Source organism: Aythya fuligula, chromosome 3 (genome assembly GCF_009819795.1).
Source record: "Aythya fuligula isolate bAytFul2 chromosome 3, bAytFul2.pri, whole genome shotgun sequence".
NCBI classification, from domain to species: Eukaryota; Metazoa; Chordata; class Aves; order Anseriformes; family Anatidae; genus Aythya; species Aythya fuligula.
The window spans coordinates 1,404,826-1,419,401 of NC_045561.1; the positions used below are offsets into that span (position 1 = coordinate 1,404,826).

General features: G+C 48.2%; 1 protein-coding gene across 3 annotated transcripts; it reads right to left on the reverse strand.

The window, feature by feature from the left end:
- Positions 1-83: 83 nt before the first annotated feature.
- LOC116488246 (two pore calcium channel protein 2-like) lies at positions 84-13,705 on the reverse strand. Of its 3 annotated transcripts, XR_004253142.1 has the most exons (20): positions 13,648-13,705; positions 13,478-13,560; positions 12,038-12,152; positions 11,252-11,380; positions 10,889-11,005; positions 9,726-9,844; positions 9,448-9,549; positions 8,062-8,188; positions 6,855-7,056; positions 6,181-6,325; positions 4,375-4,560; positions 3,868-3,932; positions 3,518-3,605; positions 3,174-3,243; positions 2,390-2,609; positions 2,041-2,131; positions 1,636-1,749; positions 1,147-1,265; positions 762-873; positions 425-489 (listed from the first exon to the last, which is right to left on the reverse strand). XR_004253142.1 is itself a non-coding variant. In XM_032185718.1 (19 exons), the coding sequence occupies exons 1-19, from the start codon at positions 13,666-13,668 to the stop codon at positions 344-346; spliced, it is 2,259 nt and encodes a 752-aa protein (XP_032041609.1). In that variant the 5' UTR covers positions 13,669-13,705; the 3' UTR covers positions 84-343. The 3 variants fall into 3 exon arrangements, 2 of the variants coding, with proteins under 2 accessions (XP_032041609.1, XP_032041610.1); XM_032185718.1 differs by lacking the exon at positions 762-873 and having other exon boundaries at positions 84-489; XM_032185719.1 differs by lacking the exons at positions 762-873; positions 4,375-4,560 and having other exon boundaries at positions 84-489.
- Positions 13,706-14,576: the final 871 nt, after the last annotated feature.

Sequence of the window (14,576 nt, forward strand, 5' to 3'; positions counted from 1 at the left end):
TGATGAGCGCTGCTTAATGAGCCTGCGCCGCTCATTAAGCCACACATCAGACACACACACAGACCAGGGCTGCAAGACACGGTTCCGGTTACAAGATTCAGCTATTCCATAACACTGACACCGCGCTCCCGCGGGCAGCCCCGCGGCACACCCAGCTCCGCCGGGCAGTTACATGAGAGAAAGCTCCTCCACGGGGCACTGCCACATCCAGCAGCTCCTGCTGCTGATAAACCTGGCCCACGTGCAGGTGGGCGCAGCGGCTGAAGGCAGCCAGGCAGAAGGTGCTGGAGAGCCGAGCAGCTGAGGATCAGCTCCTCCTTGTCGGCAGCCGTGGACACGGGCGTTACACAGCTCGCTCAGAAGTGAGATGACTGGGGCTGGCAGCAGCAGGCGGCAAGTTTAAGATCTCCTCAAGTGAAGGGCCTTCGTCTTCAGGCGGTATCTCTGCCTCAAACATACGCTGAAGCAGAGCATCAACTGTCCTGTACCCTGAAGGTAGGAGAAGAGGCACTGTAAGCATCCATCCCTGTTTTTCCAGCAGAATCACAGAATATCCACCTTAATACAGATATTACTCAAAGCCTATTCCCCTTTCTTATGCTAAAGCAGCAAGAAAATAATTGCCTTGATTAATGTCTACTGGTATTTTGTACCATCTACTTTTAAACACTGTAAGCACTTGTAAAGGGTAAGACCCCTTTCAAGAAAGCCAGTGGAAGCAGCAGCAGGCGTTAAGCTAGAGGAAAGGAGCGTATAGTCACCCCGTGATCCAAGCCAGGAGCGCAGAGGGCATGCAGGAAGGAGAGAAGTAGAAGACAGGCTTCTTGGCAACAGCAGGACCTCAGCCACCAAGGCAGTGTCTCCACAGACTGGCTACTAAAGACAAGTGTGCAATGAAGGAACGAGGAAGGCAGGCTGCTACTAGAGTAAAGAACAGCAAACATTAGAGAGGGAGTCCACAGTTCTCTAAAAACCTCCAGCTGTGGTTTAGCTGCTTTTATGGCCCAAAGAAAGCAGAAGTGCTTCAGAACTTTCCCAGACAGGGCTACTAACAGGAACAGTTCAGAGCCTTGGCCTCTTAGGCAACAGATCAGGTACTCTGGCAGCAGTCACCACCTCTGAAAGAGCCTGTAGTACCACACTTACGTTTGGAGGCGATTTTAAACACTAGCCCTCTGGGCTGTGTCTTTGTTCCAACTTCCCCCTCAAGGTCGTGCTCAGCACTCTCCATGTTATCAAGTAGTTGTTCGTCCTGGAGCACCTCCCTACACAAGAAGGACCAGAAGTTACCCCAGGGACCCACACATGCACAGCAGCAATGGATTCCCTTGGGCAGGGCTAGTTCCCTGGTCATGCTGTTAGCCTCCAGCACCTCTCCTTCCCCCAGGCAACAGCCTTGGGCTGGAAGCCCTCAGCAAGGCAGCTGCTTTATCATGTTCTCACCTTCAAGGTGAGCAATTTGTTGCTACTACCTAGACCAAGCCCATATGGTCATGACAGGTTAGCAAGAACTTTGAGAAAGGGGAGCAGCCTCATCTCACACCTAGGGACAGAAGGAAGCATTTTCCTGCAGTCCCACTGCCCTCAGAGGAGCCAAGTCAGCCACATCCAGCACTACCCTTCAGGGAGGCTTACTCTTGAACTCCCATTCCCAGCTCCTGGATTTTCCGCTCAATGGCTGTTTCTACTTCACTCTTCTCTAGGGAATACTCCACAAAGAAAGCTTCCAAGATGAACGACACAAAGATGCTGAAAGAAATAAGCAGAATTACACAGCAGCATTTCCCTACTGGCATCCCTCTCTTTGGCAATAAACTACCATCTGATTAGGCAGGCTCCAGCTATCCCATCTCCAGCACACTGCCAGAGCACCAGAGCAGCACCCCAAAGAGATAAGAATAGATGCAAGAGGCTTCTCCAAGAGACAGACTGGACACAAAGAAACATACAATGCATGACCCTGGGACCATCAACATTGCCCTGGCAGAGGTCAGAGCCCCTCTTCATTCCAGTATAGAGGGGCAAAAACCAAAAACTTACTTGACAATAATTATAACCATCACAATGTGGAAGGCAATGAAATAAAGTTTTGCAGGCTGAGCAGTCACATTGGCAAATCCACTGGCAAAGAGTATAATGGGAGTTAAGGATAATAGCGCCAAAGGAAGATGTCTTACTGTACAATAGTGCTAATGGAAGAAAACCAGGTAATACATCCAGCAATGACATTCTGGAGGGAGAAAAAAAAAAAACACTGTAGGGGGTATTGCTCTGTTGTCTGGCACTAAGTGCATGAGTGCTTTCAAAATAAGGGGAAGAACAAGGCTTGGGATTGAGGGGGAGCATGGTTCACCGAGCCCTGGTTTGGCCCTTCCACCACAAAGGATATCGTGCCACTGGTTGACTACAGTGAGCTCCATCAGAACAATGAAGGAAGACGCAAAGTTGTTGAAGTTGTTCTTGCAGTACTTTCCACGAGCAAACAGAGAATCCTTGAGAGCTGGGTTTCCACATTCCAGAGCATAAGGGGCATTAGAATTTGCAGGGAAGAACTGGATCTTCCCATGGAATAATTCCATGCCAATGATAGCAAATATACAGTACACAACCTGGGAAGAGAAATGCCATCACCCACTTCTCCAGTGAGCAGTAAACCCCATGGCAAGTTTAGAAGTTCCAGCAGGCTCTTCAGGTTTTTACAGACACAGCAAGCTGCTGAGAAACAGCACAGAGTCTAAGAGATCCAACCCCCTCAAGACCAGTTACTAGGCAGAAATAAGCCAAGAACTACAGCCCAAATGCACAGAAGTGAAACATTCAAGGCACAATAGGAAAACCTATTTAAGATTTGAGAAACAAGGTTCTCATTCAGCTTTTTTCCCCCAAACCATAGTTCAGTTTCTTACAGTATTTGTAGCCCAGCCTGCACAGGACATTTTTGCTGCCACATAGAGGATAAAAATGCCCTGACCTCTGACCTGGCAACTAGGAGGAACCCAACATTTTTGTACACATTTTCATGTGCCAAAATCAAGCATTAATTGGACACAGTTTCTCAAAGGCCTGCCATCCAGAGATCTGCATTTATCCTCTTGCAAACCACAGGTGAGAGACTTAAAAACACATTCCTGTGAAACTGGAATGCTTTGAGCTAAGATACCAGGATTTCTTACCAGAGTCAGACCACCAAATGTCAACATGGTCGGTACGATGTTTATCAGCGTATTCATGATGACCCGGAACCTACAGCAAATGATTTATGATAACACCTGTTGTGGGAAGGCTTTTTTTTTTTTTAAAAAAAAAGTCCATGCTTGCTTACCACTGCCTCCCATCCAGCATGAACTCCCCACTTGTCCTTATTTATTGCTGCAGAGAGGTTGCAGCAGCTGGGCTCATCCCAGGCAAGTTGGGACAAGGCCTCTAAATGCCACAGTCAATCCAAAGCACTGCGTTTTAGCCAGCCTCTGATACAGCTTGCCCCACAAACATATCCCTACCCCATTCTGTTTATTACCTTTGAATGCTGTCAACAATCCTTATTAGCCTGAGAACCCTTAATATGAAGACAATGTCCAGGATCTGTTGGCTGTTGTACATTGTAGCTGAAAAAAGAAAAGTCTTCTGAAAAATGAGCAGGTAAATGTAAAGACATGTTCTTACATTTGTTATAGTTATTGTGTTTAATAAGGGCATAACAGGTTTCCTTAAAAAAAAAAAGACACTGGGTTAGTTCTCAGAAACCCTATAGAAAAAAAAAAATCATTGTCCTATCAAAAAAGCCACCCAAGCCCAAAATGACAGCAAAAGACAACTCAAGACCACCGAGTTTCCCAGATGCATGCAGGCTGTTTAAGCCGCACTTACTCGATTTCAGGGTGGTATTGAGTATCGTTGCAGTCAAGGCAGCAAAGATGATGAGGGTATCAAACCTAGCACGAGGGAAGGCAGTGCTGTTAGACTTGTGGGCAACAAAGAGCAGGCACTTAAATTGCCACATGACATAAAAAAGTAGTAACCCTTCTTCCTCTCATCTGTGCCAGACAGCCCTGCTTCATCTCAAGTTACTTTCAGCATGGGAAACTTTTGGTTTTCTTTGTTTAGTAAGAAAACAACCTTCCCCTGCTTAACTACTATCATCATACACTGCAGTCGCCATTGACTGATCTACCTGGGGAGCAGAGAAAAACACCTCTCCTGACAGAGACAGGAAAGAGCACACTGTCCTCTCATGCACACAAGTGTTTTAACTATACCCTGGTACATGAGTTAGTCTCAGGCAGCCCATCTCAGACTTCCATTTCTTGACAAGCTGGAGACAAAGATCTCATGATACTTCACACTACTTTCACCACCACCATTCATCTCACTCACCAGTTCCAGAATTGATTTTTGCCAAAGAACACCCTTGGTTCGTATGTGTACACTTTTAGGAGTATCTCAATTATATACAAAGCAAGGAAGACCCATTCTGCATAAGAAATGTAAGGGGTTTCCTCATCCAGAGCAATGAAGATAGCATTTATTAAAATTATTGCATCGTAAGTCCAAACAAATCCCCTGCAAAAAGAAAAAGAAAGATGATTCACCTCACCACTCTCAAGAAGGTAAGAGTTAGTTAATTCAGGGAGTTCTTAGGTAAAGATTGCCTCCTCCCTCAAACACTATCATTTAGGAAATTATCAGTTCTCCCAGAACCTGAGAGTTTAGGGATGTTACTGCAGAGCCTAGCTTTATCCTCGAAATCCAACACAGAACATAGGCCTTCAAGGTACACCACTGTCAATACTCCCAGTATTAAGCTCTCAGAAACTAACTGCAACTGAATTTCCACCAAGTCAAGCAACATTTATCAAGCAGAAAGACTGGATAAATAAGACAGAAGTCTGTAAAAGACTGGGATACAATAGGTGTGCTGCAATCAGAGGGACCTGGATAGGTTGGGGAAGTGGGCAGAGGGCAATCTCATTGTGTTCAAGTGTCAATGTAAAGTTCTGCTCCTGGGGAGGAACAACTTCAGGCACCAGTGCAGGCTGGATCCACCTTGTGAAAAGCAGCTCTGCAGAGAACCCAGGTGGTGGTGATGCAGGGGGGTGTCTTGGTGGATGAACTGAACACGAGCCAGCAATGCACCCTGGTGGGACCAGGGGCCAACAGCATCCTGGGTTACCTTACAGAAATGCTGTAGACAGGTTGAGGGAAGTGATTCCCACTCTCTTAAGACTGAGGAAGCCATATTTAGAGCACTGTGGACAAATTTGGGCTTTCCAGTATGAAAGACTGGAATATACTGGAGCTAGTGCAGTAGAAAGATGCTAAAATGATTATAGGATAAGGTGATCTGACAAGATATTGACAGAGCTGGGAACATTCAACCTGAAGGGGAGAGAGACTGGGGGAATCTCAGTGCATATAAATACCTGATGGGAGGGTGTAGAGAAGATGGAGCCAGACTCTCCTCAGTGGTATCCAGGGAAAGCACAAGAAGCAACGGGCACAAGTTGAAATACAGGAAATTCCATTTAAACAAAAAGCTTTTCCTTCTTTTTTTTTTTTTCCCCTAATCTGATGATGTCCAGAAACACTAGAACAGGCTGCAGAGAGGTTGTGGAGTTTCTATCCTTGCAGATACTCAAAACCCAACTCAGAGCCCTGAGTAACCTACTCTAGCAGATCCTGCTTTGAGCAGGGAGGTTACACCTGATCATTTCTAGAAGTCCCTTCCAACTTCAGTAATTCAGCAGTTTTGGGAAGACTCAAACATGAAGCATAGCACTAGCACTTTGTAGTACCAGCTTAGTAAGAGCTGATGGAACAATACAATGCAGCTTTGCAGAGACTGCTGACATAAGATCATCACCTTTAAGTGAAGCATTTAGTCTGGTCCTTTGAGGCAGGCCATAAAACACTTGCTTTCAGTAAAAAACTACACTCAGCACCTATAAAAGGCCTGAACAAATAAGACTGCAAGAGATCTGAACGCACCAATAGCAAGTCTACTTTCTCCAGACCAGTGAGGGTAGACTAAGAGCAGCTGGTCCACAGAATATTTCTGAACACAGAACCCCCACTGTTTGAATAGTTTACACTTCTCAGTGGGACACCCAGATGAACATTTACTTGCAACACCACTACTGTTTCACGTGTGAAGAGCTGCTTGCTCCACCAACCCAGGCTTACCTGTGCCTAACCATACTGCGCAGGAATTGACTCACTGATGACTTATATATGCGAGGCATCCATTGTCCCAGCGGATGGCTGCGTATTTTCAGCGTAATCACCTGGATGTTGAGGAGATCTGCCAGCTGCACAAAGGACTTCTTATCTGCAGTAAAGGACAGCACTACACATCAGTCCTCTGTTATTAGGAAAAGGCAGTGTCTGGCAAACCTACATCCACTTAAGTTGCAGCAATTGGTCAAAGAAAGGCCAGCAGCCAGCACAAACCTTTAACAATCACTGTGGGCATGATCTAGCATGAAACTGACTCATCTGTCCCAATGTTCTGTCCATAGCAGAAACAGAGACTCCAGAGGAATGTGTGGGAAGCCACATTGCTTGGATGAATCCAATAAAAAAGGAAGATATTTGTCCTGTGCTGAGAACAGGGGGCACCCTTCTCCATACTGAGCTTGGCCTGATCTCATGTGGCCATGAAGAGCTGCCCACAGGACACAGCACAGGCAGAAAGCCTCTCAGGGCTTCAGTAATCTGGAGAGGGAAGCAGGAAGAGCAGACTAGAGTCCCTCTTGGACCACTACACACTAAGTCTAGTGTCAGAACCCTTAAATCAGCAGGCTCCTGATCCCCAGGCTCCTTCCCAGACCCTGAGCACAGCAGGCCCCACTGCTCACCTATGAAACCCTTCTGCTCATCATCTGAGATGCGTAGGAGCAACTCTCGGTGGGAGTTGCTGATATCAGGAGCCACCAGCTTGACAAGCTGCTTCCACCGGGCTTCTCTAACCACAGGCTGTGCTCCCTCCTCTTCCTTCAGAAGGTTAAAGGCCTCTATCATCTTGCGGTGCTTCATGTAAGCAAGCTGACGGATTTCATTCTAGAGAGAATGCCAACATTCAGGCAGATGCAGTCACCCTGCCCCCTTCTTTATTAGAAATCTTATTTCCCTGGTACAGTGATGTAAGAAACTCAGAGGAACAAATTCAGGGTGATGCTAGACGCTAGGCACAGCACAATCAATGGGGTGATGAGAAATGCTCTTTAACATGCAACCATGAGCCTTCCACACAGCACTCTGCAGGGATCACTGGATTGCTTACTGCTGGGAGATGCACTGAAAAACGGAAGGGAAGACAAAGGACAGTATCTAACAGGAAGGAGATGGGGGAGGGTGTCTAAAGACCACAGGATCTGCAAGCCCACAGGTCACAGAAGCAGAGAGGATGTGTCCACACATGCATGCCATCCATAAGTCAGTGCTGTGACATTAGGGATTGAGATCCTCTTCTGCATATGATCATAAGCAGGCTAAAGAACCTTACACCCTTGGGACGCTGTAGCCTCTGGGAAGGCCTAGAAGACTGCTTCCTGTGAAGGAGGTCCAATCCCCTCAAAAGAGGGCCCAGAAATTTGCACCTCTCACCCTTCCATTACAAATATCAAGCTGCACCTACTCAGTTACTGTAGAAGAAGAAAGTTCTAATTTACTTCAGTCTCCCCTGCTTTAAGAGCAAATGTAGTGGCACAAAAAGCATTCTGTGCACTTAAAGTGAACTGAAAACAGTCTACTGCACAGAAACAACATTTTTTCTAGAACTAATCCCATAAAAACAATAGTACACATGCTTCCTACCTGTTGCAACTTACTGGAGATACACCAGCATTGCTTATTTCATTGTTATTTAACATTAGAACTTGTAGTAATATCCATGATATGGAAAGGTGAACTTGCGCTTTTCATTTACAGAGCACCAATACAGGCTGGAAGCTGTTCACCTTCTCCACATTTTTCAGAATTCCAAGGGAAAGCCAGATGCCTCTACGCAAGATTGTAATTGGCAATTGCCTGCTGTGTTATACAATTCACCCCTCCACACATTACCTTCAGGTGTTTTTTGTAGTTGTTATACACAACAGCCAGGAAGAGCGACATGAAGATGTAAGTGTTGACAATGACAAAGGCAATGAAGAACAGGGCATACCATGAGCTGAAGTCAAACGCTGGCATCCTAAAGGAGACAGATTATTACTTGCTGAGCAGACAAACAGGATAATAGAAGAGACATCTTCCAGATGATTTTTTGAAATACTGTTTTAGATAGCAAGATCAAACTTGGCCAGGTAACACCCAGAGTGGGGGGGAACCCTAACACCATGCACTGAGTTAAATAAAACGCTTCTTCCACTAGGTCTGCATCCTGTGTGGCATCAGTCCCTGTTTGAAGCAATGCAGAAAAGCAAGCAGAGTTTAAGCTTCTGTCAGTATGGATAAGCTTAAAAGTAAGAGTCTTCAGGTGAGATCTCAGTCATAAGCTAGTGAGTTACTGGCTTCAGGGGGTTTCATTGCATTCAGACCTCCCATTCTGCTTACCCCAGGAGGGCCATGTGTTTTGGTATTTGAATACCTGTGGTTCCCCTTAACAGCCCTCTTCTGTTCAGTACATCTCCAGCACATAAATGTGTCCCACTCCACCCCCAACCCCATCTTTCCTGATGGCTCCTTCACAGTACAGACTGCAATGGGAACCCAATTAGAACAAATGAGGATCAAAAACCCAGGCCTCCTGCAAGTTTAACACAGCTGTACAAGTTAAAGTCTGCACACATCCCTACAGATATTGAGGGAGAAGAATCATCCAATCACTACAGCATACTTCTTTTTAGAAAGAGATTTTAATCAAAGAGCTGGGGCACTTGTCCCTCAGGTTTAAGCTTTGATCAGCTACTGGGTCTTTTGGAAAGCATTATTTTCAATTCACCTTTTCTAAAAGGTCCTCCCAGACTCAGATTCTGGTTCAGAGAGCATTTTTAAAACAGAGGGCTAACAATTCATGAGATCCCTGCAGACTGGAAAAAAAAAAAAAATCAAAGCCCTGTTGTCGTACTGAAAGTCCTTGATGTGCAAAACACAGCACTGTTTTAACCTGAGACACTGATAGGATGCATGAAAGACGATAATCAGGATACTAAGCAAGCAGTTTAAGTGCTCAGGCTTAGCTGTTGTATCAAGAGACTTCTTGGCTACCTGGTGCCAGGGGGATAGGAAGCTGAGAAAAATATGACAGCAGAACCAGAAGAGTTTTTCACAGGTAGAAGAAAGGCACAGAAGACTTCTCCTTCCTCCCCACAGATGAGCACAGTAAGTGACAACAGCTGTTGTGGACACTGATCACAGCTCTACATGGTGCTTTACACAGTTTTAGTTTTTCCACCACTAGGAGCAGGATACCAGCACTCACAACAAAGATTGCAAGCAAAGAATACATACATGACATCCGGGCTGTTTGCTGTTGTCACCAGCACATAGAGGTCAAACACAATTTCTAGGTAGTTTCTGAAGTATGGCAAGCCTTCTGCTGTCTGGAGGTTCCTAGGAGGAAAACAACAACCTGAAGTTAAGCACAGAGATCACAAACCCCACCACAGGAGCTACAAGTAATTCTATTTACCAGTAATCAATTGGAGTTGCCAGATCCCCTCCTGCTCAAGAGGATCACACCAATTCTTCCCACCCAGCTCTGAACTCAAAAAAAAAAGTATTCACACCTCTCACCAAACAGCTTCAAGGCCATGAGGGAGAACATAAGAAGGCTAAACATGAAGAGCAGGAAGACATAGGTGATCTCTGGTAACGTATTGCGGATGCTGCGGAAAGCTCTCCGAATCTGTCAGGGAGAAAGGAAGTGTTTAGATGCAAAGCAGTACCTATTTTTCTCCCTTGCCATCACATCAGATGGTAACACCTATGCAGGGACAGGCAAGCACAGTAGGTCCCAGGTTTTCTTTGTTGCCTGGCGGGACAGCTTCTGTCCCAGATGTGCCAGCTCTGTTCCTGGGGCTTTCCTCCTTGTTTCCCCAGTTCACAAACTGAACTCAGCTAGACAGGGGACCCTGTAGCACTGCTGAAGTGTTCTTGCTCCAAGGTACTGGTCAGAGACAAAAGTCTGCCACTCCAGGCTACCAAACATGCTCTAAGACCAAGAGTTCAACTGCTCCCTCCAGCAGGCCTCACACCACAGTGGTTTATTTATTTGCAAGTCAGGACCAAAGTGGTCTCAGGCAGCAGGGCAAAGATCTCCCCATGACAGGAGGGATCAGAGTCCAAACCATCCATCTGAACGGTAAGTTCAGCTTTGAGAACAGCACATTTGTGCTTGTTTGCCTATGTGACTTCCAGAAATAAAAGCAAGCTAGCTCCCAGACTCAGGGAGAAGCAGTTTTCTTGTCCACAGTGCTGCTCACGTTCATTCCTCTAGAGAACAGCATCTACCTCCTTGCAAGCAGAGATTTTTCCTTCATACAGGCTGGAGGAATCCTAGCCTGTGTACTGATCTTAAAAGAAAACTTATTCCTTCTCAGTGCAGCATTACTCTTTATTAAGTATAATTTTCCCTAAATCATGACATCACCACATATGGCAAGAAGCTCTAGTTTCAGCCTCAAGTCTGTCCAGAGCTCTCAGTACAAGTGACCCAGTCCACAGATACTGGAAGCCTTGTGGTACTTTGCACTACACTCAACCTGCATCACTGTGAACAGACCCTTTTTTCCATCTCACATTTTTGCTCCAGGCCACCTTCGAGAGGAACTCACTCAGAGTCTAAATTCTGCCACCTCTACCCCCAGAATATTCTACTAAATCCCCTGGATCTCAGAAAGCAGCAGGCTGCCTAAGAGTAGGAGTTCTTCCCACCAGACCCACTCCTTACCTGGCGACTCTCTGCAAAGTTGATCAGGAAAATGGGCCTTGCAATTCTTGACCATCGAATGCTCTTTATGTTGTATATCCTGAGGGCCCCATATATGGCCAAGTCAGTCAGAGATAACTGCAGAAGAAAGAGGAAAATTCACAGAAACAATACTGGAAGTGCATCTAGATGAAAGACAATTGGGTTAGCTAGGTTAGTACAGGATACATGCATACAACAGGTTTGTGGGAACAGGCTGAGCTGCTAGTTGATTTGGCCATGGCTCTTGTAAAGCCTTGATGCATCAGACCAAGAAAGCAACAGAAGGAAGAAAAAAAAAAAAAAACCTCTACATCACCCAACCCTCATGGCTCCCTAACTTACCAGGATTGCAACCATGATGCAGATATTCTTGGTATCCTTCCAAAATACATTACGAGGGGTGATTTTTGCAAAGTGTGTCAGTCGGCCAAAGAACACCAGAAGGCACAACACCTCGACCAAAGAAGTGGCCTGCAGAGGGAGAGCAGACCCAGGTCAGGACAACCAAGAGCAGCGCTAGCCCTCTTCACACAGATAAGGATGCTTAGGCAAAGTAAAAAAAAAAGCAGTCATTACAAGAGGTTTTTCAGTGGGTTTTGCTGCTGGCTGTTTTACAGGCTCACATACGCAACACTAAACAGTAGTTTTAGGCTTCTCCTTTTTGTAAGGTTTCCTGCTACACGCAAGTTAAAGTCAGTGGATTTACATGTATATTGGGTTAGAATACAAGGAGCACAGCCACAAATACCAATGCGGAACAAATTAAGGCTGCTTAGGAATGCCTTTTTTTCCCCTTGCAGCACTCTACTTCTGCTGCAAGAAGTAAGAACTCCATCTGGGTCACTTAGAAGGCTGGTACTACTCTTTTCTATGCAGAAAAGCAACATGACTTTGCCTGCGGTCACACCAGCAATTGCCAATGTCTATGCTGACTGCCACAGTCGCTGTCTAGTTTCTAGGCTTTTTTTTGCGTCCCCAATCCAGCTCATCAATAGTATTAACAGAATGATGAGCACCCATCAACTCCTGACCCCTTGACAACTTGTTTCAAGCAAGAAACCCTTGCTTGCTCTGCCGAGCAACACAACAGTATCTGCATTACTGCTTCTACACTGTCTGGAAACTCACCAGGAAAGGGAGAGGATACACAGCAGGTTCTTCAAACACTGCAAGGGACAGGTTGAGAAAGATGAAGAAATAGGTGACTGTTCGCATAATCCAGTGGTTATAGAGATAATAAAGCCTGTAGAAAAAAAGGCAGTGGCACCGTAAGTAAAAGCTCCAGTGCACTTACCCATGGGCTTAGCAAATGTATCTTGGAAGAGCAGCAGAAATTTCCCAAACAGTCATGAAGAAGGGTAGCAGTAGCATGGGTGGAACAGGGAATTGTTTAGAAGTTTTTGACAGAGTTAGTCTCCTGTTTGTTTGTTTTTGTTTTTTTTTTAAATGCATAAGTCAAGAAGTATTGTCCCCTTCCACAGTAAAGCCTCTGGTGAATGCTAGCATTCACCATGAACACATCCAGCTCTAAGTTTCCCACAGGAGGCTCCGCACAACAACACTATGCAATAGTGGCTCCTTCAAGTAGATGCAGAGCAGATCTACAGAGAGAGCGTACAGTTTCTCTGCTACTATAAATGCTGCCAACATTGCCAGATAATCATCTCATCTGCCTAGTAATCACCTCAGATAAAAGCTACAGGGCAAGTGATGATATGGATAACACAACACCTTTAAAGATAACATCAAAACATCACCTTGTAAAACAATCAACATACTTGGACAGCACAAGAACTCCAGAAGTTTCATTAACTAAGAGAGGAGAACAAAGCAAAGAGGACAGGTTTTGTGGGGAGGACTACAGGAGTCATTAATGGTCACGCTTAGCTTTGTGGGCAGTCTGTTGTAGCACTTTTTCCTTCCGTGCTAGCAGCCTTCCCTTAGTTTTACACACAAGATTTGCCTACTGTAGTGCAAGCCTGAAGGAAAAGTCACCTCTGAATGAAGTTGAACCAGCAGCTCAAAGAGAAGAGATCCACTGCTGCAGGCAAAATAGTCTTGACTTGGAGAGCTTTATTCACCTAATTGCAAATTAACAAGCTTTTAATTACTTCTGCCTCAAGCAGCCACTGCCCTTGCTGAGAAACAACCAAGCAGAGCCACCACAGGCACGCCGCAGGTTGGTGTTGCACATTGCCGAGCCACTTGGCACAGGGCTCTTCTCCCACCCAGCTCACCCTGCTACCACAACCCCACCACCTGCACCCAGCACAGCCACCCCGTGGCATCCCCCACGTGTAAATGAGAGCTGGACCCCCTATTCTCGTTATCTCTGAAGACTGAAGCTGCAGCGCTTTTGTAGAGTGCTTTGCTTTAACTCAAGCAGAAGAAAGATTTTGTTTTCCGCCTCATCCTTAGGATAAGACGCACTGAGCAGCATTTAACACACACACCTCAGCCTGAGTCCAGCTCGCAGTACCCCCCCAGCCTCACCTCTCGGTGCCCTTTTGGGCTGTTGGGCAGCCCAAACGCCACCCCTCAGACCCCCCCAGCTCGGGCTGCCCTTACCTGACCGCCTGCGGGGAGGTCTTGAAGGGAATATTCCTGTTGTACTGCGCATCGGACACAAACGCCGCCGCCAGCAGGAGCTCCTGTGGGAGGGGGAAAAGCACAGGTCGGTGGGTGCTGCAGGCCGAGAGGGACCCGCGGGGAGAGCCCCCACAGCCCCCAGCCGCTACCTCTGAGGCAGCCTCAGCCATGGCGAGGGCGCTGCTGACCCCTGACGGCCCCGCCGCTTTTAACGGCGCCGCCCCGCCAGCGGAAGCGGGTGGAGGAGGAGGAGGAGCCGGGGCCGCCCCCAGCCTCTCCCGGTCCCCTCAGCACCCATGGGTCTGGAGGCGCTGCGGCCGCGGGCCGTGCGCTGGGCGCTGCTGGCCGCCTTCGCGGCGGGCGTGCTGGTGGGCTGGCAGGCGGGCCGGGCACGGCGCCGCTTCCTCCGCTGGCGCCAGCAGCGCCTCCAGCGCCGCCTCGACGCCGCCCGGGAGCAGCTGGAGGCGGCCTGAGCCGGGGGCCGAGCCCGGGGCGATCGCGGCGCTGCCTCGGGCCACGGCGCAAGGAAAGGACGCGGGGGACTCGCGGAGGTCGCGCCGGAGCTGGCGGAGACGGGGAGCGCCGCGGGGCGCCGGCAGCGGCGGCCGGGAAGGACTTTGGCTGCGACGGACGGGCCGGGGGGTGACACCGAGCGGGGCTCCGCCAGGGGCGGTGGCAGCGCCGCGTCTCGGCGCTTGTCCTGCTCCGCGATGACCAAGCCCTGCCCTGCCCGAGGGCTGCTGATAAAGCGCTGAGAACAGAACCGTGGTGTGCTGGTCCCTAACTGCGCCTGGCGCTGCCGTGCGCCGGGGCTCGCTGTGTGGGGGCGCCGCCTGGGGCAGGCACGGGCTGCAGGGCCTGGGGGGGGCTCTGGGGGTGGAGGAGGGCTCTGACAACGGGGAGCGGCCGTGAGGGAAGGAGGGAGGCGCAGGGAGGCGCAGCCCGGCCAGGGGGGACAAAATCCTCGGCGCAGGGCGGCGCTGCCCGGCGCAGGCTGCCCGCGGGAGCTGCGGCTGCCCCATCGCTGGCAGCGCCCGAGGCCAGGCTGGACGGGGCGGGGGGCTGGGGGCGGGGGGCG